Source organism: Cupressus sempervirens, chromosome 5 (assembly GCF_028749045.1).
Source record: "Cupressus sempervirens isolate cs-2001-9-10 chromosome 5, ASM2874904v1, whole genome shotgun sequence".
Classification (NCBI taxonomy): Eukaryota; Viridiplantae; Streptophyta; class Pinopsida; order Cupressales; family Cupressaceae; genus Cupressus; species Cupressus sempervirens.
This window is the reverse complement of record NC_143122.1, coordinates 953,434,527-953,460,824: the sequence shown is the minus strand read 5'-3', so window position 1 is coordinate 953,460,824 and position 26,298 is coordinate 953,434,527. Positions and strand designations below refer to the sequence as shown.

General features: G+C 34.9%; 1 protein-coding gene across 3 annotated transcripts in view; it reads right to left on the bottom strand.

Annotated features, from left to right (window-relative positions):
• Positions 1–26,298, bottom strand: part of LOC149559119 (DUF21 domain-containing protein At2g14520-like) — a 267,823-nt gene that overhangs the window by 66,820 nt on the left and 174,705 nt on the right. For all 3 annotated transcript variants that reach the window (XM_089833060.1, XM_089833061.1, XM_089833062.1), the window contains one exon: positions 20,459–20,532. In XM_089833060.1, the coding sequence (XP_089689186.1) occupies positions 20,459–20,532 (74 nt within the window). The remainder of the gene's footprint in view (positions 1–20,458; positions 20,533–26,298) is intronic.

Here is a 26,298-nt window from a genome sequence, read left to right as displayed (position 1 = left end):
GAATAAATATATAAATATAATATAATATAACTATAATTGCATTTGATAAAGTTAAATAAATAATAATACCACATTTATAAGGTTGAATTTAATAAATAATATTAATAAAAATAATAATAAAAGTATTATAACATACTTTAATATTATTAAATATATTATTTCTATCAAATTGATATACTATAATATTATATCAATTGATATATAATAATACTATGAAAATAGTATAAAATAACTAATTCTACTGATAAAATTACGAATGATAATAATAAATCTATTATTATAATATGATTATCATACTGTGCAATATATAATATAGTGAATGATATATACATTTAATTATAAGTCTAATTATAACATATATAGTAATCAAACATTATAATATAAACAAACCAATATGCCTATGAATAGTCACGACCTCTAACTCATACTCATATATTAGAGAGGAAGATGACTAAAGTAGAAAAGAAGGGAGGAAAAAAGGAGGGGGCATCAAATGAAGACTTTCTATATTCAATGGAAGAATCTGGTTGTCTACCGGTTGCTATCTACATCAATGTTGGTCACCAAACAAACGTATGTGAGCCACCAAATGCAATCACATAATACTCTGACGGAGCCAATACATGGATAGATAAATATCAAACCCAGAATTATACCATCATTGGAGAGAGAAGAGGTAATTGCATTGTGCCTTCATATTTGTTCAAGAACAAAGTTAAGATCCCAATAACAAAGAAAGATTTCATGTGAGGAGTCCACATTACTTGCTTTGTTCATATTAAACCAAGAAGACCGACCACGCAACTTCTCTAGTGAGGATACGCAATATAATACATAATCCATCGCCACCTCTGTAGATACGCCCACGATGGTAGACCGCCAAGAGGGAAGATGTAAATTATCATACCGATGATAAAGGCAGAGTCCGCTTAAGAGAGAACTCCCATAAAATAATCAGGAAGTATCAAGTCTAAGTTAAGTGTTGGTTACATTGAAAAATATTTAATCATATCGCAAGGGAATTGTGTTGAGATAATAAAAAGGATCATACATAGCGAACAAGGGATAAAGTGGAGAACTCTATTAATGGACAGGATATCATCTACGTAAGAAATGAAAGGATTGGAGAATTTTGAACATTCGGGAACGTCCCTATGAAGACCATTGTATAAAGACCAAGATAGATGTGATTCACAGATTGAGTTGTGACTATAAGTGACTAAGTTATCATGTCGATGATGCAGAACCAAGTGACAGATATTGGAAGATGATAAACTGAGAAGTTCAGATCATAGAACATATACATTCCAAAGATGGCTTTAATGTCTATATAAGGAGGAAAATAACAAGAAGCATGAGAAAGAAAACATTAGCAGAACTCGGTCAGTAAATACGGAGAAGCCTTCCTAAATTTTACATATACAGTGAGCATTGATATGCCATATGTAAGTATATCAACACAACAAGTTATTATAGGGAAGTGATATAGTTAAGCGATTATAGTTTGAAACAAAATACAGAGGAATATATAAGGAATTGTAGATGACCATTGTAAACTTGGAAAATAGACGAGGATACAAAGATCTTCAGCGATAAGATGTTACAGATAAAAAACAACTCACCACACTTAAATAACAATATAGGATGTTGGAAGTTAGGTTACATCTGAACAGAGGAAGTCTTTGATGAGCACTCAAAAATCTTTGAGATGATCAATAATTCATAAATTGACATAGTATAAAAGGGTCCTTATAATATGCCGAGGGTTTCTCTAGCTGTGAATATAAAGACCATCTGAGTTAATAGAGCATCGTCACAAGGAGATGTTGATAGTGAGCACAACTACATAGACCAATCTATCAAATTTAATGGAATAAAAAAAGTGGTAAATTAAGTTAATTGCTATTGTCCCTATCACTTGAAGGATTATTATGGAAAGAATAGAAAACCTAAAGAGTACAGATCCAATTCAACTGTCAAGTTTTAGAGTCAAATTAAGTGGATTCTATAGGGGATATTACATTATGGTTGATAACTTGTTATGGTAATATGATTTAACTCCGGAGAATTTCCTAGTACGGAGCACGTCAAAAGGGTGGAAGCATTGTCAGAAAAAAATTGGGCACAAAAGCATCACCATCACTGGACAAATGGGTATGAATCGTGAATCACCATGGTTGAGGAGCTAGCAACTACATAACAGGATACAAACATTAGACATGCATGAGCTATTGGATAATCTCTAAAACATTAAACATTTCATCTTAATTAAAGTACATACCTTTATTGGATTATGGTTGACATTTTCATCACTTCATTATAATACATATCTTTGTACGTGCACATAGATATAGAAATAAAGGTGACATACAAGATTCTATCTAATGAATACGTACATTTAAATACATGTTCAGGAAGATAAAATAATCTTCCAAATGAAGCATGTATTTAGATATACCTATTTAAAAAGGTACAACCTTGGATAAACATATAGTATGATGCCATACATCTACGTACAAGTAGATAAATATGTTATATATTATCCTTTGGTTTATAACCTTCAAGTTCTTTTCTATATTTATTCAATTCTTTATTAGAAACCGAAATGTACACTTGGCATATTATATCGGTGTTCAAGAAGGCAAGTCTTTTAATTCTTTAGGAGTTACAGCTTATTGGAAGTCGTTGATATATCGAATGCCTCTATAATATTTAGAAGCGGAGAGAAGGCGAACTAATGAATATTGTCTCCATACGATTTACCTCTGCATATTTTTCCATGTTATTACTTTATGTTCTACCCCCTTGCTGAAGGTCGAAAATCAGAAATATTCTGGAAATTGCATACGGATTGCTTTTGTGAGTGAACCAGCTGTTTAACATCAAGCCAAGGCTCATGTTTCCATTAAATCAAACCAGGTTAAGTGGTCATTTCCTTTTCAAGTGATACATCTTCATTCTTTTATTCCTGCATTCAAAACTATAGCAAAAGGAAGTACGTCCATCAGAAATTTGTACTGCATTATCAATGAGACTAATCTTTCCGTATTGAGTCAAGATCAATTGTTCATGATAAGTCTAAACATCTTTATTTTACCACAATTAGACAGAATAGAATTGTACTTTCGCAAGTCTAAAGATTATTTTCTCAAGTCATAAAAGCTGCGATATAGTGAAACATGTAATATTCATAAACTAGTTGATGATCAATAGAATGAGTTGGTTTACTCTGAGATTTAAACACCTGGGACTCACCCGGCTGTACGGCCAAGGAAGAGGTGAAGAGGTGATAAAAAAATCTGCAATAATATTGAAACAAAATCAGAAATGACATAACAATTATTTATTATTTTTAAAAAGAAAATCATTTAATAGCTCATTCATGTCCAATTCATTCACTGTTGTCAAGTCGAGTAGTGTGATTAAGTACCAGAATGCTCAGTGGTTGACAAGGTGTTCCATGTCTATTCTGGGTAGGAAGGGTCTTTCTAGTTAGAGAAAGTGTGGGGATAAGTTGAAGGTCTGTGGTTGGGTGGTTAAGCCCCTGACAATGTTTCCCCTCTCCACAAGATGTCAGGACGTGCATAAGATAAAGATGAGCATTCAAACATTTATGAGTAAAATGTATTTTTACTTTTATGATATTTATACAAGTAAAAGATATGATGGATTAATTTATATCGTTGATTTCAGTTATTTCCTTTAATGAAAGTAATCTTTCTCGTTAATGTAATTGGTAACCAGTTAGATCGGTTGACCTTCCAACCGAATATGGAATATATCTATATGATTGTTATTTCAGTCTTTCATTTAGAATAATGATTATGAGTATATCTTCTAATCTTATGTTATTGCAACAGTTAGCAATAGGAAGAAAGGAAATGAAACAGAGGTATCTGATGCCCCAAATGATACAATGGTACCTGATGTCCTAAATGATACAGTGGTATCTGATGCCCTAAATGATACAGTGGTATCTGATGCCCTAAATGTTACAGTGGTATCTAATGTCCTAAATGATCCAATGGTAATTGATGCCCTAATTGATACAGTGGTATGTGATGCCCTAAATGATCAAGTGGTAATTGATGCCCTAATTGATATATTGGTATTTGATGGTAATCGTCATTTGATTTTGATATAATGGTATTTAATGGTAACTGTCATTTGATCCTAAGTGGTATTTGTGGACTAACCTGAGTGTTTGCAGAAGCATCCTTAGATTGATTTCGGTTTCAAATTCCATGGTATGTAAATTTTAATTACTTTGGTAAATTCATTGATGGTGTTTCCAATTAACTGTTTGTAATCGTTAATCTCATTCGCACAAACGTAACTGATATAACTGTCTTCCTATGAAAATGAAGTAATAGCTAGATTTCTTTGATATGCTAGTTGTTACTTAAGACCTGGGAAAAGAGGATATTACAAGGGTGATGGGTAGAAACCCTTTACCCATCACTCATGCTATTCAGAGTCCGATAGCTAATATATTTTAATGCCTAAAGTATTATTAAAGTTACATTTAATTTAGTTGTAAAATATTAAAGTGCTACTTTAATATTAAATTTTATGGAAATGTTTGCAAATAAAAAAGGGCCGCCTAAGGGAGACAAAAGTGATTATTTTAATGTGTTTTATATTGCACATCTTTTATCCCACATCGCTCATGTGAGTTGAATTGACTCTTGGAAAAAGAATAAAAGGGAGTGCTAGTGGCTTCATTTGGAGGTTGAATATGAGAAAAAAATTGATGTGAATTGCAGATCCGTTCTTGGCATTAGAGAACATCTATCCTCTCTTGTGACATTCTAGATGTCATTCCCTTGAGGTTTGGCCTTTAGAATTCATTTCTATCAACTTCATTAATAGGCAGATTGGGCACATTTCCATCTGCAGGCGGATTGGTTGTTTGCTCATATCATTCTCGCTTCTTGTTTGATGCTTATGCTATTATGAAGGGATGATTTTATGAGGGTCTTGGAGTGATTGAAGGCAGATTTTATCGTAGCAGCACTATAGCATGGCACTATTCATATTACTGCAGCAGCAAGATGGGAAGTCATTACTAGAATATTATATTATAATGTTAGAGGAATTAGTGAGTTGAAACGTCTGCTATGTATTTGGTTTTATTAGTTTGAAAATTAATATTATTTCAGCAATAGTTCAATCTTTAGTTTGCATATTATTATAAATTTCTTCTTGTTCATGTTATGTGGTTTCAAATCTATGCAAAGACATAAAAACAAACAAACATTTTATTTCCAAAGCCATAAAGGGGTTTAAACATTTAACGGAGAAATTAAGAGTTGGATGCAAATTATTTAACTAAATTCCTATCAACAATTTGTTCAATTTTTAGGCATTTCTAGGGTGTCCATTCCAGTGGTATCAGAGCTTTAAGTCCTGCCATCCTATGGAAGCCTTACACGGAATTTGAAACAACCAGATAAAGGCAAACGTGTTTGATGAAATGTGAAAACACTAAAGTCAGAAATAAAATAGGTTTAGAATGTATGTTTGAGCATACGACAGAGCCCATTAACTTCTGCCATACCAGAGCAAGACAACAAAGATTCAAACTCACAGAGCATGCAATCTAGTTCATCTGTGCACGTGGACATAGAATCCAGTCGTACAGACACAAACAAGATATTCTTTGAACAAGACAATAGTACGGGTGACCGAAATGACAGGAATATAATACTAGGCAATGGCAGGAATGTCGGTTCAGATCAAGAGGAGGTAATGTTCACACAGTTACTGGGTATGTTAGAGGAGGGGCAAAGTATGTAATAGGACCAGAATAGGAGAATGGATATGATGTTTCAACTTATGGCTAGACAGATGGGCGTCAATATTAATCCAGGTGATGCAAATAATGGAAATGGGGGCAATGATAATAATGGAGGTTGGGGCAACAACAATGGTCCTAAGAATAACATTAATGGTAATAATAATGGACATGGCAACAATGTGTATGAGGCTGATAACTTTAGACAAGTTGCATGCCCAACTCGGACAACGAGCTCTAGACCTCTTCTACCCACCTTTCCACCAAAAGATCTGCTTCAACTAGTAAACAAACCACAAATTACCGAGTTCGAGGATTAGTTCAAGAAGGACTGGGAGGCTAGTGGACTAGAGTTTCAAGCAAATATTTCCCTCAAAGATTATATGGACATGAGGATGAGACACATGCCTAGAGGAGGGAGGAATCATGAAACTTTGAGTTAAGAAAGAAAGTTGAAAAACTTTCTTTACCTTATTATGATGCTTCAGGGAAGATGACTGCATGAGCTTGGGTGCAGAAGGTAGATACATACTTCCAGCTAAATCCTATGCCTAAGGAGGAGGCTATCAAGTATGCGGCTATTCATTTGGATGGTCTAGTGCATGAGTGGTAGCACCATGGCATGGTAACCTTGGGGCATAATCAGATCACATCTTACGACGAGTTCACTGAGAGACTCATAGAGAGATTTGATACCAAAGATCCCAAGTTACAGTTTAAAGAGTTGGCACAGCTCAAGCAATGGGGATCAGTTGAGACATACATCAATGAATTTTAAAGGTTAGTTGTGTTGGTTACAAATATTTCAGAGAGGAGATTAGTAGTGCTATTTATGGATGGACTCTCAGCTCCCTTAAGGGGTTGGGTCAATGGGCATGACCCTGCTACATTACAGGAGGCCACTAAGAAGGCTCGTGACTTACCACCTTCTTCTTTTAAGAGCAGATTTCAGCCTAGAGATTCACATCCTAGATGCACAGCCAAAAGGGGATAATAGAAAGTTGGATAATGACACCCTGAATGAGTTGGGGAGGAAGAAGTTGTGTTTTCATTGTAGAGAACCTTGGGACTTATCTCATAAGTGCCCTCTCAAGGCTAAGGCAAATTAAATGGAGTATTATTCAGCGGAGGAGTCACAGTCAGAGGGAGAGGATCAGCAATCTGATTCGGATGAGAGTAGCACTCCAAGGGAGAATATTATTCCTAACGATAATAGGTCGTTCGCACAATTGACAGGGGCTAAAAAAGCGATCACATTTAGGGTTAGGGAAACTATCCAGGGGCAGAAAGTGATCTCTCATTGACACTGGGGCTACACATAACTTCATAAATGCACGGTTAGTAGCCACGAGAGGTTTACAGACTAAGGAGCATGCTAGGTTTAGAGTCATGGTAGCTAATGGTGACAAATTATTATGCACTCGGAAGATATCTAATCTTCACATCAGGTTTGGAGATGGCTATGAGTTGGAAGATGAGTTCTATGTAGTAGAGATGGGAGACTATAATGTCATCCTCGGCATGACATGGATGGCATCACTAGTTGAGTTCACACTCAACCAAGCAAAACTAGAAATGAGATTCTAGCATGAGGGAAGAACTATTGTACTTAGAGGACTTTTGGGTGGGAGTTACAGAGTAGTCTCCCTAAGGAGAATGCAGAGACTTTTTTGGCATAATGACACAGAGTGGGCAGCAAAGTGTTTCATCATGCCAGCCCCACAGGAGCGAGAAATAAAGAGTCATTCACCAGATATCCAGGAGATACTTGACAGGCATGCCAAAGTATTAGGTAACATTCCACACGGGGTTCCTCCTGACAGGGGAATAGAACATGTTATTGAGCTCGAGCAGGGAACCAAACTGCTCACGATTACCCCCTATCATCATCCTAAGAAACACAAGGATGAGATAGAGAAGGCAATTAAGGAGCTATTGGAGATGGGGCACATTAGGTCTAGCAAAAGCCCTTTTGCTTCAGCAATAGTTCTGGTGAAGAAGAAGGATGAGACGATGCGCATGTGCATCGATCACAGGGCACTAAATAAAATAAAAATTAAAAATAGGTATCTCATTCCTAGGATTGATGAGCTGATTGATGAGTTGCATGGTGCACGCTTCTTCACCAAAATCGATTTACAATCTGGATACCACCAAATCAGGATGAGGGTAGAGGACATCGAGAAGATAGCCTTCCGATGTCACTATGGTCAATTCGAGTTTATAGTTATGCCATTTGGGCTAACCAATGCACCTACCACATTTCAAAGTTGTATGCACCAAGTGTTCAAGGGGCAATTGAGGAGGTTCGTCTTGGTCTTCTTTGATGACATCTTGGTTTTCACAAGACCTAGGAGGAGCACTAGCAGCATTTGGAGGAGGTGTTATCTATTCTGGATAGAGAGTCATTGTATGCCAAACAATCAAAATGTGAGTTTGGCATGACTGAGCTCCTTTACCTTGGGCATATCATTAGTGTTGATGGTTTTCGAGTTGATCCTAAAAAGATTAGAGCTATTGTGGATTGGCCTACTCCCACAAACCTCACACAGCTTAAGGTGTTCTTTGGTTTATGTGGTTTTTACAGAAGGTTCGTTAGGGGATTTTCACAGATTGCCACACCTTTGACAAATTTTACCAAGAAAGGAGCCTTCAAATGGACAAAGGCAGTGCAGAGATGTTTTGACCACTTCAAACAAGTGATGTCATCTTGTCTAGTTCTAGCTCTACCTGATTTCACGAAGCCATTTGAGCTTCAATGTGATGCTTCAGGAGACGAAATAGGAGCAGTATTGATACAAAAGAGACACCCCATTGCATTCGAGAGTAGGAAACTCTGAGGAATTGAGAGGAGTTATTCTATCTACAATAGGGAAATGTTGGCCATAATGCATGCATTGGCCAAATTCTGATCATATTTGGTAGGTGGGCATTTTGTGATTAAAACTAATCACAATAGTATTAAATACTTCATGAGCAAATGTGATCTTAATGATCGACAACAGAAATGGGTTACTAAATTGCAGGCTTATGACTTTGATACAGAGTTTGTCAAAAGTAAGAAAAATGTGGTGGCTGATGCTTTATCTCGGAGACCTCACTGATCTGCTCTGGTAGAGGTTTCAAGAGATTAGAGAGATCAAATTGCAATGGAGTATGCAGGAGATGATTGGGCTTCTAGGATAGTTATGGGCACCATTCAGGATAACAGGTATGCAGTGTTGGATGGGTTGATCAAATTTCAAGACAGGGTTCATTTGATCCCTACATCACAGTTTAGAGAGGAGATTTTGAGTGCATTTCATGATGCACCTACAACTGAGCATCCAGGGGTCTTCAAGATCTATAGGCAAATCTCAGAGTGGTTCTCATAGAGAGGGCTCAAGGATGATGTTTAGAGGTATGTTAGGGAGTGTACAGTTTGTCAGCAAAATAACGGAGAGCACACGTTTCCTACAAGTTTACTACAGCCCTTGCCCATTCTGGATAGGAAATGGGAAAGTATTTCTATAGACTTCATCACTAGTTCACCATGAGTTGAGGAAAGAGATTGTATTTATGTGGTGGTAGACAGATTAACAAAGTTCACTCACTTCTTTGCTATTCCTTCTACTTATATAGTAGTACAGCTTGCAGATTTATTCTTCAAAGAGGTCTTTAGGTTGCATGGGATACCAAGATTTATTATTAGTGACAAGGATAGCAAGTTCATGAGCACCTTTTGACAGGAGTTGTTCAGACTGTGTGGTACATATCTTACACCTAGTACGAGTTACCACCCTCAAACAAATGGGCAAACGAAAATAGTAAATAAATGGGTGGAAGGCTATTTGCAGAACTATGTGACTGCTCAGTAGAGAGTGTGGGTCAAGTGGTTATACATGAGGGAGAATTGTTACAATACCACATATCACATGACCATCAGGATGACTCCATTTATCGCATTGTATGGGTATGAAGCACCCAACTTCATGGATTTAGTTTTGGAGAATAGCCGAGTGCCCAAAGCCAAAGACCTCTTGCAAGATAGTCAAGATAGCCTGAGAGCACTCAAGGAGAACATACAACAGGCTCAAAATCAGCAAAAGTTGTATGCTGATCATCATAGGGTAGAGCATAGTTTTGAGGTAGGGGATATGGTGTATTTGAGGCTATAGCCATATAGGGAGTTATGGCTCAAGAGGAGCGCAGCAGAGGAGCTGAAGCCTAGATTTTATGGTCCCTACAGTGTGATTCGCAAAGTGGGAGAAGTCACCTATGAGCTTGAGCTTCCAGAGGGCAGTCGGGTGCACAATGTATTTCATGTGTCGAGGCTTAAGAAAGTCATTGGTCAGAGTGTAGTTCCTTCTCCAGATTTACCCCCTTCGGATGAGGAAGGGAAGCTCGTGTTAGTACCTGAGGCTATTCTGGACACTCAACAAAGGAAACTCAAAACCAGGATAGTGAAGGAATATTTGGTCATATGGAAAGGCTTGCTGGAGGAGGATGCTACACGAGAAAGTGAGCATGTTATTCAGCAGGCTGTACTGAGATTGCTTGACAACAAGCAATTTCAAGGGGGGCGGATTGTAATGTCCCCACTTTAGCACTCGACCAAGTGTGTGTGTGTTAGCCTAGTTCTACATGGTTCTGAGGGCTAATGAAGGGTTTGAAAGGATCTTAGAGTGTTTTAGCCTAGTCATCTCCAGTTTGGACCAAAACGGAGTTGATTTACGTAGTCTCAAGCATACTTACTATGTTTAGTAAGTTTGCAAGACATAGGGGAGACTAGTTTTGGTGATTGAATTTGATATTACTCGGCGAGAGCTTTCCAATGAGCTATCACTCATGATATTCGGAGTCCGAGAGCTAATATATTTTAATGCCTGAAGTATTATTAAAGTAACATTTAATTTAGTTGTAAAATATTAACGTGTTACTTTAATATTAAATTTTATGGGAATGTGTGCAAATCAAAAAGGGGTGCCTAAGGGAGACATAAGTGATTATTTTAATATGTTTTATATTGCACATCTTTCATCCCACATTGCTCATGTGCGTTGAATTGACTCTTGGAGAAAGAATAAAAGGGAGCATTAGTGGCTTCATTCGGAGGTTGAATATGAGAAGAAAATTGATGTGTGAGTTGCAGATCCGTTCTTGGCATTAGAGGACGTTTATCCTCTCTTGTGACACTCTAGACGTCATTCCCTTGGGGTTTGGCCTTTGGAATTCATTGCTATCAACTTCATTAACAGGCGAATTGGGCGCATTTCCAGCTACAAGCAGATTGGGTATTTGCTCATATCATTCTCGCTTCATGTCCGATGCTTATGCTATTATGAAGGAATGATTTTATGAGGGTATTGGACTGATTGAATGCAGATTTTACTATAGCAGCACTGTAGCGCGGCAATATTCATATTACTGCAGCAGCAAGATGGGAAGTCATTACTGGAATATTATGTTATAATGCTGGAGTAATTAGCGAGTTGAAACGTCTAGTATGTATTAGGTTTTATTAGTTTGAAAGTAAATATTATTTCAGCAGTGGTTCAATCTTCAATTTGCATATTATTATAAATTCTTTCTTGTTCGTGTTATGTGGTTTCAAATTTATACAAAGACATAAAAACAAACAAACATTTTATTTCCGGAGCCAGAAAGGGGTTTAAACATTTAACGAAGAAATTAAGAGTTTGATGCAAATTATTTGACTAAATTCCTATCAGCAGTTGGCTCATTTTTTGGGCATTTCTAGGGTGTCCATTACAACCACCTTGGTTATGCTTGATAAGGTAATCTGCACATAATTAATATATTAAGCAATATATGCTGTGTTGACAAAATAGGTTGACAAGATTGACCAAACCAGACGATGTATGTCAGAGTTATATAGACCCTACAAAATATATTTATGGTCTGTATGGATCACTTGTTTGTGACAAGTTTCTATGCTTCTATCAATCGATGATATTATATATATTTTAATCCTTCCTTGATACAGGCCTTCAATATATACAATGAATGCGGTGATGATAGCACAAAATAGTATTTACGTGTAGCATTATTCAAGAATAATGCCCACTCTGAATTAGTGATTTAATATCTCCCCCCACTTAACTATTAATTCACTGACTGGAAACTTTTTAGGAGACTCTATGTTTGAGATTGCTGACTGTATCTTCTTTTCACTTCCTTGGAAACAATATCTGGATCTCGTCCTCTCTTAATGTAATTTGTTTGTAGCTTCCTCCCTCATTTATATCTGTTGACTGTCAATGGGTTTACTTGATCACTATTATCTTATATATTGCTGTTCAATTCCTCTTGGAAATAATTTTTGGTCTCTTAAATATCTTTATTCCTTTCTTAGAACTGAACATGCATTTTCCTTAATCGTGATTCTTCATTACAAATGCAACTTCTTTTTCTGGGTAGTACCTTTTCATAAGTATTAGTCAGTTTCTGCAATTTTACTTCCACTGATTAATTAATTTAACCATTACATATCTTTCTTCATTCCATAGTTATTTGCCTCACACAATACATATGAATATTATATTGATGGTAATGGTTGCTGCAAAATGGTCTCCACGTAATTTCTGATAATGGTATTAGTTATGGACTCCTTCCATATATTTACTATTGGACTTCAACATCTGATAGAACCATCTCTTGCTGATTGGATTGCTTCCATGGATACCATCGCTCAATTAAAGCATCGATTGGGATTCATATTATCCCTGACATATAGCTGGCAACCTTCCTCCATGTTCAACATATGTTTACTTGCCATCAACAAAAGGCTTGTTTGTTGTCTCAAAACACATTCCACCCTATCTGAAGAATATTTCATGTGTTCAAGTGTCGATGAATTATTTCTGGAATAGTTAATTAGTTGATATTCACGGCCATGATATTTTGATTGATTATATAGTTAATGATGAGATGATTTATATTTGTATTTGAATCATGAGTTTGGCTATTAAATAATAATAATATTGATTACATTGCAATATTATCATACTTATTCATTTATCTATATTATTTTTGACAAAGTATACTTTATAATTTATCAATTTATAATATAATATTGTATTACTTTAGACAATTTCATTGTTATATGCTAATTTTGTGTAAGCAATATATTATTGATAGTTCATCACAAAAATAAATACATTAATATAATATAATTATAATTGCACTTGTTAAAGTTAAATAATAATAATACTACATTTATAAGGTTGAATCGAATAATAATAATAATATTATTATAGCATAATCTAATATTATTAAATATATTATTTTTATCAAATTCATGTAGTATAATATTATATATCAATTGATATATAACAATATTATGGAAATAGTATAATATAACTAACTCTATTGATAAAATAACGTAGATAAATTCTTAAAATAAATATATTATGAATGATAATAATAAAATTATTATTATAATATTATACATATATACTAATCAAACATTTTAATCTAAAAGCAATATACCTACGAATAGTCATGACCTCTACCTCATACTCATGTATTAGAGAGGAAAATGACTAAAGTAGAGGGGGGAGAAGGCATCAAATCATACAAATCATAAAATACAAGGAGCGAGCAATAGTCATCAAATATAGTAATACGTCATCAGCAACAGGAAGCAGCATTGAAGGCAAACACACCAAACTGGGAGCTTAAGCATAATCATACTATAGGCAAGCACAGGAGAGCATATTCATATTCTATTGAGCCACAACAAAAACACCTGGCAACAGATTCAATAACGCTGAGAAAGTTCAGACAAGTAGAGAAACTAATAGATGGATCATACGCATCATGACATATCAGAAAATTGCAATAAGCTATAGGAACCAAGACAAGAATTCAAAGAATCCCAGATACACGCATAGTCAGAGATAAATAGATTGTGATTTAAAGGAAAATAATATACAATTTGGTATCCAATGGACATGCTAAGGGAATATCAATTGGAAATATTATTTGTAGGAAACAATAGGAGATTGAAGTGAGCCGGCGTGAGAATTTTCACATCCTATAGAGTGACTTAATAATATATATGCAGACAGGACGAATAAGTTAAGGACCATACACACAACAGTCCAGCCAGTGAACAATAATTTAACTTGGATATTACATATCACCTTTAGCATTTGTTATCGAGCTTAGTGTTATCTATCATTATATTGGAATCAAAAGTGAATACATTAAATACAGAAGACACACCCAGAACCACTAAGGACTTCTACAGATGAAAGGAAAGAAAGAATATCCATTGTAGGGACTATGGAAGCAATGATAGGTGATCAAAAGAATAAATCTGGGAGAGCATTTCGAGAAGACAAGCATTATTTTTACATTCACATATCAGTTACTACATCCAATTCAATCGTACATAAAGAAATTCAAAATACACCAAGTCAGGGATAATACAGGCAGAAGTATTACTTTAAGCTACACCACAGTAACACTAAAGATACTACAAGACCAGCAATGATTGTCGATCGGGAGCAAACAAGGAAGGCAACCTACATACAAAATCAGTAAGGTTATTATTTATTTAAGGGGAATGCATAAATAAATGTTTTGGTTCATAGAGAGAAAGACATTTGAGTCTAAAGAATTCAGTGCCAACTGTTTGAGGATCGGATAGGGGATATTACAAATTACTAACATAAATATATTGGCTTAGATATCTTGGCTTTGTCGGACTTATCAGAGTTTCATCATCAAATTTATTAGAAATATTTAACCTATAATTAAATGAAAGAGGTTCTACAGGTATAAAAGAAATCTAAAAGGGGTAGTATTGACAAACTTTGAGAATAATACTTATATATAAATATAAACAAGGCTTAATTGAAGAAATTTCTTACAATTAAAGTTTAAGAAATCAACCTCTAACTAAAGGGTAAATAGAGGGGCCATTACAGTGGTATCAAAGCATGATCTTGCCATTGTGTAGGGTGAGTCTTAAATAATGATCAGCATATAACAATAAAGAATTGTCAATGAAGGAAATCAATAGAAATGAGTGATATGAGGAAGGATTCAAATAAGAGAAATTCAACAATGTTCAGATGAAACTCATAAGGACACAACAAGAATACCAGTGTAAAATATATAAGACAAATAACCGATATAGTAATTTCTTACAGTTAATGGAAAATTCTTGCACAATATCGAATCTAGTGAGGTCAATGGAAGGAAGAAATGGACTACTCTAAACAGCCACGAGAAGAAGACACAACATTCATTCACGGAAGTAGAAACAACGAAGGAAGGAGAAGATCCTTCAAAGGCACACTAAGAAACCAGACATGATTGAAGGGTTTGGCATAACAGTTAGCCGAGGACGTGAAGCCAGTAGTTCACACTTAACTTTTTCCACGTGGAGTCACATACAGATCCCATAGAGCAGCAGTGGGTTATGTAGGGACAACTATATAATAACATCGCTTCATATAGACTTTCATGCATTCACTAATACAACCCAGCATCGAAATCAAACATAAGCCATTGTCACTTCAATGTTGGAGATAATAGATCAGAGTCAAAATTTACGATGATGGAACTTAAAGAATGCTGAGTTAAGGAAGAGATCTTTTCATAAAGAACTATAATTTCTCATAGGAATCAAGGCAGAGATATATCATCTCTGAAGGTTAAGGAAACCGAATGGCTGAATGCATATTTAGATAGAATGAACATACCTAAGGTAGTTCATAAGGCTTAGGAGGAGAGTAATCTTCCCTAAGAAGGATGGATGTATCTGATCAATCATCCATAAGGCTTAACGAGAGTAATTGTGAGAGGGCATCACTTAGTGGAGAGTTGTTCCTTTATAGGAGCCCCAGGAGGTCCTCCCCCAAGAGCTAAGTGACTGATCACGACCTCTCTTTAAAAAGGGTTTAAATTGGGAATTAGGATCTTATAAGTTAATGACTTACAAGCTTGTATAATATTCTTATCATGGTTTTGGAGTACTAACATATGATGCAGGTTTATTTGTCAAAGAGTAAGTCACCACTAACTCCAGTAGCACAAAAATGATAGAGGAAGGAATCTACCAAAGATTTCTAACATGTGTATGCATCGTGTTTGCATCGTGTCTTCTTGCATCAATGTGTATACTTCGTGTCTACATCATGTCTTCATACACTGATTATATATATTTTGTGCATGTTTTTATATATCCTAATAAATGTTTCTTAGTGAGGACCAAGAATCAAGGACATTCCTAGTAAGCATCGAAAATTAAGGACATTCTTAAGGAATATTGAGCATCATGAACATTCTTAGCAAGTATTAAGATTAAGGACATTCTGTCAAGGTTGGATAAAGGGCATTCTCTGTGAGTGTTGAAGTTAAGAGGACATTCTAATGAATGCTAGAATTATTAGAAGGGAATTAAGACAAAGACTCTACATCTCTGAAGGCTTACTCATCCTGAAAGAAGCGACAGTTAGCAAGAGGCGAATCACAAGTGCTACAACAAATTGAGAGAAGTTCCTTCACTAAAATTATTCTTAGAAATTTAAATCTAATCTTGTGATATTTAAATTTATATTTTCAACTATCTAATCCTGAATTAAAATTGTTGTTGTAGGATTGTCAGCCAAATCATAAGGAGGTAGTGTTGAATTGCTTGAGGACAAGCAATTTTGGGAAGGGCGGATTGTAATGTCCCCATTTCCAAATCAATTTTAATAATAGAGTTAATATAAGGAATAAATAAATAAATACATTAATATAATACAATATAATATAATTATAATTGCACTTGTTCAAGTTAAATAAATAATAATACTACATTTATAAGGTTGAATCAAATAATAATAATAAAGTATTATAGCATTAACTAATATTATTAAATATATTATTTTTAGCAAATTCATATAGTATAATATTATATATCAATTGATATATAATGATATTATGGAAATAGTATAATATATCTAACTCTATTGATAAAATAACGTAGATAAATTCTTAAAATAATTATATTATGAATTGTGATATTGCTATTGGGATTTAACTGTGTGATTTTTGAGTCAAACTCATTGACCCATGTTTCATGAGTAGTGATTCAACATGAATCCATCTCTCATGAGAATAAATGGAACACTTAGCACTAATTGGATCTACGTGATGCTCATAGGGGTGAAGCACCGGGACTTCCCGGGAGGTCACCCAGCCCAGTACTACTCCAGCCTGAGCGTGCTTAACTACAGAGTTTCCTCCATAGTTATATTATGAATGTTAATAATAAAATTATTATTATTATATTATACATATATACTAATCAAACATTTTAATATAAAAGCAATATACCTACGAATAGTCACAACCTCTACCTCATACTCATATATTAGAGAGGGAGATGACTATAGTAGAGGGGGGAGAAGGCATCGAATCATACAAATCATAAAATACAAGGAGCGAGCAATAGTCATCAAATATAGTGATGCTTCATCAGCAACAAGAAGCAGCGTTCAAGGAAAAGACACCAAACTGGGAGCTTAAGCATAGTCATACTACAGGCAAGCATGGGAGGGCATATTCATATTCTATGGAGCCGCAACAAAAGCACCTAGCAACAAATTCAATAACGCTAAGAAAGTTCAGACAAGTAGAGAAACTAATAGATGGATCATACGCATCATGACATATCAGAAAATTGTGATAAGCTATAGGCACCAAGACAAGAATTCAAAGAATCCCAGATACACGCATAGACAGAGATAAATAGATTGTGATTTAAAGGAAAATATTATACAATTTGGCATCCAATGGACATGCTAAGGGACTATCAATTGGAAATATTATTTGTAGGAAACAATAGGAGATTGAAGTGAGCTGGCGTGAGAATTTTCACATCCTACAGAGTGACTTAATAATATATATGCAGACACGACGAATAAGTTAAGGACCATACACACAACAGCCCAGCCAGTGAACAATATTTTAACTTGGATTTTACATTTCACCTTCAGTGTTTGCTATCGAGCTTAGCGTTATCTATCATTATATTGGAGTCAAAAGTGAATACATTTAAATATAGAAGACACACCCAGAACCACTAAGAAGGACTTCTACAGATGAAGGAAAGAAAGAATATCCATTGTAAGGACTATGGAAGCAACGATAGGTGATCAGAAGAATAAATCTGGGAGAGCATTTCGAGAAGACAAGCATTATTTTTACATTCACATATCAGATACTACATCCAATTCAATCGTACATAAAGAAATTCAAAGTACACCAAGTCAGGGATAATACAGGCAGAAGTATTTCTTTAAGCTACACCACAGTAACACTAAAGATACTACAAGACCAGCAATGATTGTCGATTGGGAGGAAACAGGGAAGGCAACCTACATACAAAATCAGTAAGGTTATTATTTATTTAAGGGGAATGCATAAATAAATGTTTTTGTTCATAGAGAGAAAGACATTTGAGTCTAAAGAATTCAGTGCCAACTGTTTGAGGATCGGATAGGGGATATTACAAATTACTAACATAAATATCTTGGCTTAGATATCTTGGCTTTGTGGGACTTATCAGAGTTTCATCATCAAATTTATGAGAAATACTTAACCTATAATTAAATGAAAGAGGTTCTACGGGTATAAAAGAAATCTAAAAGGGGTAGTATTGACAAACTTTGAGAATAATACTTATATATAAATATATACAAGGCTTAATCGAAGAAGTTTCTTACAATTAAAGTTTAAGAAATCAACCTCTAACTAAAGGGTAAATAGAGGGGCCATTAGAGATAGATAGCTATAGTCGCAAACAATGACGATCCAATTTTCCAGAGCTAAGCAAATGAAATCAAAGAAAAATAGGCTGGGGATGACACCCACTGAAACTGCGACATGCTGAATAGGGACGATCTTTCACTTCCGAAATGGCGCACAATCAGAATCGCAAATAGGCTCAAAATATATTAAAAATCAGATGCATACCTACAACATCCAAACCGGCGGACACATAACATGTCAGAGGGAAACTCCCAATGGAGAAACAATGTGCCAACACATGACATAACACCTACAAATTAATTAAAATAGAAATGGGTCCCAAGTTATACTAAATCAATCAGTCCCACATACAAAGTTTAATATTTCATTTATTTTATGGCAGGGATATTACACATAAATGCTCAAAGCTTTAGCATAGCCAGGACTTCAATAACAATAGCTAGGAGTAGAGGATTTCAACATCACCACAATGTCAAATGCATAACTTGGTTAGGACCACGAAAACAGATATAATGACCTAGCCATGTAGATATAGACTCCATGTTCCACTGTTTTCTGGACAGGGATGGCAGGAATGGAGGGACACATTTCAGGGAGGTCCTTTTCTGGCAGGACAGCAAGGGGACGGAAATTTAAAAATGGGGAAATTTCAAAAACTAAGAAACTTCAATTATCCATATGATAAGACTTTCACCTAAATCATTATATAATAATAATCATATCAGATAAAATTACTGAATTAAGAATTCATAGGAGAGTTTAACATACAATTTTTTGAAAGTTCAATATTTTCATTGAGTTTGCACTATCAATGTGCATACACAACAAAACACTGCAAGGCTACAACTGCAAAATGTAGAATATCATAAAAATAATATAGTAACTAGATGAGTTGCTATTATGCCTCAATTTTGCCTGCACCAAAGCAGAATCTTGAAATTTAGTTTTCAAATATCATTTCCCATCATCTCCATTTTCATGTGTCAAAATTAACCCTCCTCTACGTAAAGTGCTTGTGGATGTGCAGGCTTCTGGACAAATGGGAACCAATAATCAGATCCGCTCAATTGATGTAATGTTTTTTTTTTTGTGGGATAGAATCCAGTAATGTGAGACCTTAAACCTTCCATAACTTATAAGTTTTATTGTTCGGCCTTTGGAAACATTTCTTTTTCATAATAGGCTTTTGCAATGTTCCCTAGTGCAGATTGGTATCTTCCTTTAATATAGAATGGGTCTGCCTTCCAAAGGATGAATTCATGGAAGGAAACAGAAATGTATTTCATGGTCATTTGCTTCCATTTTGAATTTTCCTTGATTTTTAAGTTTTCTTAGAAACTGTGATTGTTGTCCAGGGATGGTTAAAGGACATCAATGATGTTTCCAGAAAGCTGAGTGCTGATTCCAGGACATCTGTGGACAGATAGATTATATCTGGGGCAGCTCATAGAGATTTCTGACATGTCTTATCTCTGAAACATGAAATGCTTGGGAACATACAGGCAACCTGTGGGGACACATCACTGTACACCCCTGTGTAAACTCCACTCAAAAATTAAACACTACTGGATCATTTGAGCAATGGGTATCTTTTACAGGTGAAATTAGGATTCAGAGTGAAATTAAAAAACCAATTGTTCGGAATTAGACTATTTAGTGCAAGATAAGCGAAACTTTCATCAATCTATGAATAATAATGTCATTTATATGTCAAGAGTCTGGCATATGGACTGCAAAACCATGGCATGTGATCTACTCTCAAATGCTGGTAAAGACAAAGTTCTTATAAAATATATTTAAATCTGACAAAACAAAATCATTGATGCAGAGGAATTGAAAATTGCCAGACAAGTAGAGTTCAACAAGAACCATTTAACAACAATTCACCTGGGAATTTTCCGAATGGTCACATCTTTTATGGATGTATTATCTTCAGGCCGAATAGTGAGCAAGTTTTTCACCTGTAAGATTAACGGGAAGAAAAATGAGATTATTTAAATAAATCATCAATTCATAATTAGGAAAGTTATCATCAACTCATACTTCCGGGTTAAGTTAATGGAAACAGGGCCTTGAAAAGCACTGCAAGAAACATCATGCCACTGTAACAGGTCACATCACTTATAGAAAGGAAAAATTACAATATCATATTATAGTAGTAAATGGTGGTTTATATTGCCTGGGTAATGATAATGCTGATATATTTCATTGTCTTACGCTGGTGACTGATGAATCTACTTACTCCCCATTAGTTCACATACAAGGTTTCCAGATGTCCTTGTTTGAATCATGAGATATGGGATTGAAGGTGAACCTTCAATGTAAGATATTCGACAGACTTTGATGATAGATCATCCAAATGCCAGAGAAAAATATAAATGTATCAATTATACTAAAAATGCATTCAACTGAAAAATAATTTAATAAATTTTAAATATATCTCACTTTTAATGATTTCACAATCAACTTAACCTTAAATGTTACGTACTTGAAAAAACTTGTTTTAAGTTTCAATTCCATCCTAGTTCTAAGACTTTGGATTCTACTTAGCATTGGCTCTCTCTCTCTGATTTCTACCAAGATTCCTTTGTCCATCCAGTTGGACATTTGGTCTTGTAACACTTTTATATGGGTTTAAAAAACCATCCGCATCAATCCATTTCATTAACAATAAGTCATCTAGATTCTACAATCAATACAAATAAATGAAAGAGAAGGCTGTATCACAATGTTTATATTCAAAACACTATACCAAACCATATTAGCTATGAGGTATACATTAACAAGTTCAATCCTCCAAGTTGTACTGCCAAAACATCTGTGCATATAAGAGAAGAAAATGGAGCTAAACTACAGGTGATAGAAATGTCATTAATATTTAATTAATTTTTAATGTCCTATGATGGAATTTGATTGCTCTGCAGATGTTCCTTCACACTTCTGCACATTTCAAGAGGCATTTTGTGACTAAACCTTCAGATACTCCCGCTTTAATCATAAGTTAGAATGTTTCTGTTGGTGTAGTTAAATATTCATTAATAACAGTTTACTTAAACTTACCTACGATAATGCAGTCCATAGTAGTTTGCATATGAAGCGCCTAAGAGTTTGCACCTATATTTGCACATGGTGTAGGAGAAATTCCACTTTAGGTGGTGATAGTTGTTATCACACTCCACTTTATGACTAAGATCTACCTTTAGTGCACTTATCGCATTATCATCCTCCATATGTTGTACATGCTTTGTTGCATAATGGAGGATGATCCACCTTTGTTGGACATGTGATTCCACCTTGTGTTGGTGATAACTTATCTACTCCTGAATTGTCTCTTATTTCCTTGTCTATATAAGAAAGCACATCTACATCATAAATCAATTCATGAGCTACGGTATTGTAATAAAATTATGTCTATTAGCAATAATATCATTCTTGCATATTGTTGAAATTGTCTTGCCATTCTCTTGTGGGAGTTATTGTGCCATTTCATTTGATCCTAAGGGTGTTGTAGAGTTGCCTAAAACTCTAACATGGCATCAGAGCTCTCAAGGTGTGAAGACTCTTCAAGAGGAGAAAATTTGGCTTGATTCAATTGTGGGTGAAAAATTAAGCTACTTGGGCATCATCATTGCATCCAAGAGGTTGTTTCAAAGTATTTCATTATATATTCTGACAAAAGTATTTTAGGAACTTCCACCCTTGACCCCTATTATTTGTCAAATCTAATATCCCAATTGAAGCATAGTGGAGGCATCAGAGATAAGACAACATCCTTAGTCCAACAAGAATCATATTTTGACAAGCACACTTACTGGCTAATGACATCGAATGACTGTACATACACAACAAACAAGGATCTCAGAACAACAATCTCTGTGCAATTTTAATGAGAGTTTGTGTTTATAAATAAAGAAAACACAAACTATTACCGATAAAAATTTTAAAAAAACACAAACTATAATGATTTTTTCAATGTGGAATGATTCCCTTAGTCCCTATGTCGCACCCCACCAACCACCAAGGTCGCTGTCCTGATCCGTGGCCACCATTGCCACTATCAGTACTCCTCTACGATAGTCCCCAAACCCCAAGATGCACCACATTAGACTGTCAACATCTAATAAGAAATTGACACGTGGCAACAACGAGACTATACACAGTGACTGTACCATGTTAGAGCACCGCAAGTATGGCTCAGCCATGTCAGCAACCCAATTGGATGCAATGTCATCCCGAAAGGACCATTTATGTTCTGCCAAGAGTTGCATGCATCATTAAATTTGACACCCATCCAACCGTCATCTACAAAAGGTAATTTTCTCTCCGTGATTGCTATATGGTCATCAAATTCAATAGTACGCTTTGCCAACGTCATCAAGGGTTTGAATTTCTCCCCCTCAACATTGAGTTTTTGATTTTGCAATTCAACTTCAAAGACTCTTATCGTGCTCATTTCAAATCCCTTTTTTGAGCAATTCTTTCTAATTTGGGGTAGAACTTCATGAACTTTCCAATGGTGGTATTATATTTAAATTTAATGGTCAAATTGATAAGAAATTTCAGTTTATCATGACTATAACTATCTAATCCTAATTGTTGCAACTTATAGGGGCTCCATTTAGGCACGCGTGGACACATTTTCAGGTGTTGTTATTTTTGAAAGTGAAAGATCTCGTTTGTAGCCAATGTAAGTAGACATATCACTTTTAGCATATGGCTTATTTTGGCTTATTTTGGCACTTGTATTTGCTTCAATCTTTGTGGGATCTTATGCATTGTTAATTAGAATCTGCTAGAGCCTAATCTGAGTAGTAGCAATTATTGAAATTAGAAATCCACTTTGCATTGTTTTGTAAAGTATATTTTAGGGGTTAATCAATTGTTGATCTCAATGTGTAATTTTAGAAGTGCATCATTTATATAATCATGGAATATGGAACACATCCCTTTGTAATAACTATAGCTAAGGGTAATTTTCATCAAAGTGGAGGACAAAGTCAAGGTGCTGGAAAACAAGGTGGCAGGTTTGGATTCGCCTCTCATGGGCATTTGCAAACCAAAGTTGCAAAATTTTAATGGCCTCTAATGAGCGTGTTAAGTTTCTGGTTGGTAAACTGGAGAAGCACGATAAAGTTTTTATCCAGGTTATTGATGATAACACTCCCCCTGTGGAAAATCCCTCTGGCCAGGGGAGAAGAACCAAGTCCAACTACAAAAGGAAAGAGTCTTCTGTGGCATCTAAGGTCAAAGAGTTGAAGATGGTGGTAGAGACTATGAATTAGTTGGAGGAAGAAGCGGCTGAGCTTCTCAAAAGCCTTGGGTATCAGTTTCTCTAGGGCCTTTTCTATGTGTGTGTGCCTTTTGTTGTGTGGGGCTTGGCCCTTTTGTTGCTGCGTTTTTCTCAGGCTAGCCTTTTGTCGTTGGCTAGCCTTGTTGTTTTTGGTTGTGAAGGTCTGATGGGTGTTCCGTAATTCTACCTATCTTAAGCTTATTTTTGTAAAAGGGTTCCAGTGGCCCTCCAAAACCTATTTTCCCATAATCAAAAGCTTTAGCTAAGAGCAATTATAAATGACGAGCAAAAGGAATCATCACATATGAAAGATGACTTAATTTCTTGCCTCATCTTTATGGAATCATTCCTAAGCCAAAGGAAGTGGAAAAAAATAGTTTGGGAAGATAAGTTTGGTCACATTAGAGGATTGATTAGTTTGAATCTAAGTTCATATTTACACCGTGCATTTTGCTCCAAGATCACATGTATTTATTGCTCACACATAATTTGGACCACTATTTGGGAGCATTTTGGAGATCCGCATTTTCTTGCATTCCTCGATGATCCTATTTTTGGATTGTATCCTTTCACTTGATGATGTACATCACATTCCCTATAATGGTGATACTTTAGAGGAGATTGAATATTACACAACACTTAAGAGAAACGATGATCTAGTGAGTCCACTTGCAGCTCCTACTTCTCTAGTTGAGATGACACATTAATCTCTTATTGGTAATTCTAGAGGGACATTACAAGAGATATCTATTTGTCTTCCTGAATAGGATTCTTATTTTCTAGACATTGATTCATAGCTTCTGGAGTCTCACACTTCAGATTTGGGAGACACGTTTGAGGGGATTTCTATTGTATTTGATGACAGTTTCATCAGAGTTGGAAACCCTTCTTCATTGTCTTTGGAGATTGGCATTCATGAGACTCATTCTTCACTTGATATGACACATTGTTTGATTTGGGGTTGATCATGTTTATGTGATGAATGTTGGCCTCAATTTTGAACCAACAAAATTGGACAGCCCTATGCAATTTTCACATGAATTCATAAGTGGTTCCTCTATGTTTTGGTGTCCTAAATGACGTTTCTCTAAGGCAATCAGCTATCCCTTGTATTGGCTTGGATTTTACGTCTTTTAAACATTGTTTTTGTAGGTTTTGATCAAGTTTTCATCCACACTACTTGCTAGGACAGGCTTTTCTTCCCAGACTACAAGTGCGTCATTTTTGCCAACCTTCAAGTCTTCTATTGATTTTTCTTGGTTACCTATCTTCTTTTTAAAATTTAAATTGTATGTAATTATAGATGAGAAACCCATGTATGTGTTTAAATCATTTACTGAATGCGTAAAAGGTGGCAATTTTGGGATCAATTACATGTTTTAAGTTACAGGTAAATGATCTCATAAAGTCCATCCAAGGTTACAAGTGGTAATTTTCAAATACATTGCATGTTATCATGTCCCCATTTTAAGATATAATTAATAATAATCAAATTAATAAAATAGTATTAAATAAATACTGAAATAAAATCATATATTAAAATTAGCATTTAAATATACAAATAAGAATAATAATAAAATATTAGTATAATAATACAAATAATAATAAATAATCTATTTAAATAAGATTTAAAGTAATTGACTAAGAATAAGATTACAATGAATGAATAAGTAAATAAAATTAACTATAAGAGAGAATATTGAAAAAACTATATCACCTTTTTATTTAGGATTTAATAATAAAGGATAATAAAGCATAAATTAAATAATATAAAATAACTAAATCTAATGGAAAGTCACAAGATATGTAATAAAGATATATGACTCCTTTAAATTAGGATATAAAAAGTAGGAGATTTCATTTGAAAGAGGAAGGAATACGAGAAGAAGATAGGAGTAAAAGAAGGATTAATGGAAGAGGAAATGTATGAGAAGAAAATAAGGGAATTTTTCAAAAGCTTGAAATTGTTGAAGATTGTAGCAACGATACAGATCTTTATCTCTAAAAATATGGGCATTATTATCTTTATGGTCACCTTCAGCTGAAAAAGACATTTATAATAATAATTGTAAAGATGTGTCATATGATTAAAGGCATGAAAATATTAAGAATTATGTATTTGTAAATGAAGAGTCATGTTTATGCAAAATTAAAGAGACCTTCGGTTGTAATGTGAAGAGACTCTTGTTAATTACTAGAATTTGCAATCAGTACTAAAACTGAAAGAGTTCAATAATTCTGGTATAACATGGGAATCACTTTGATCTAGGATGTGCAGTTGAAGTGAGACCTCCAGTTTCTAGGCCGGTTCCTATCAGATGCTTCACTTAAAAGTTGAAAACTTATGAGGGAAAGGGATAGAAAGATAAAGGTAAACAAAAACTAAACCTATGGTGATGCACCTAAAGTTTGAATCAGCGATATTTAGAGAACTTTT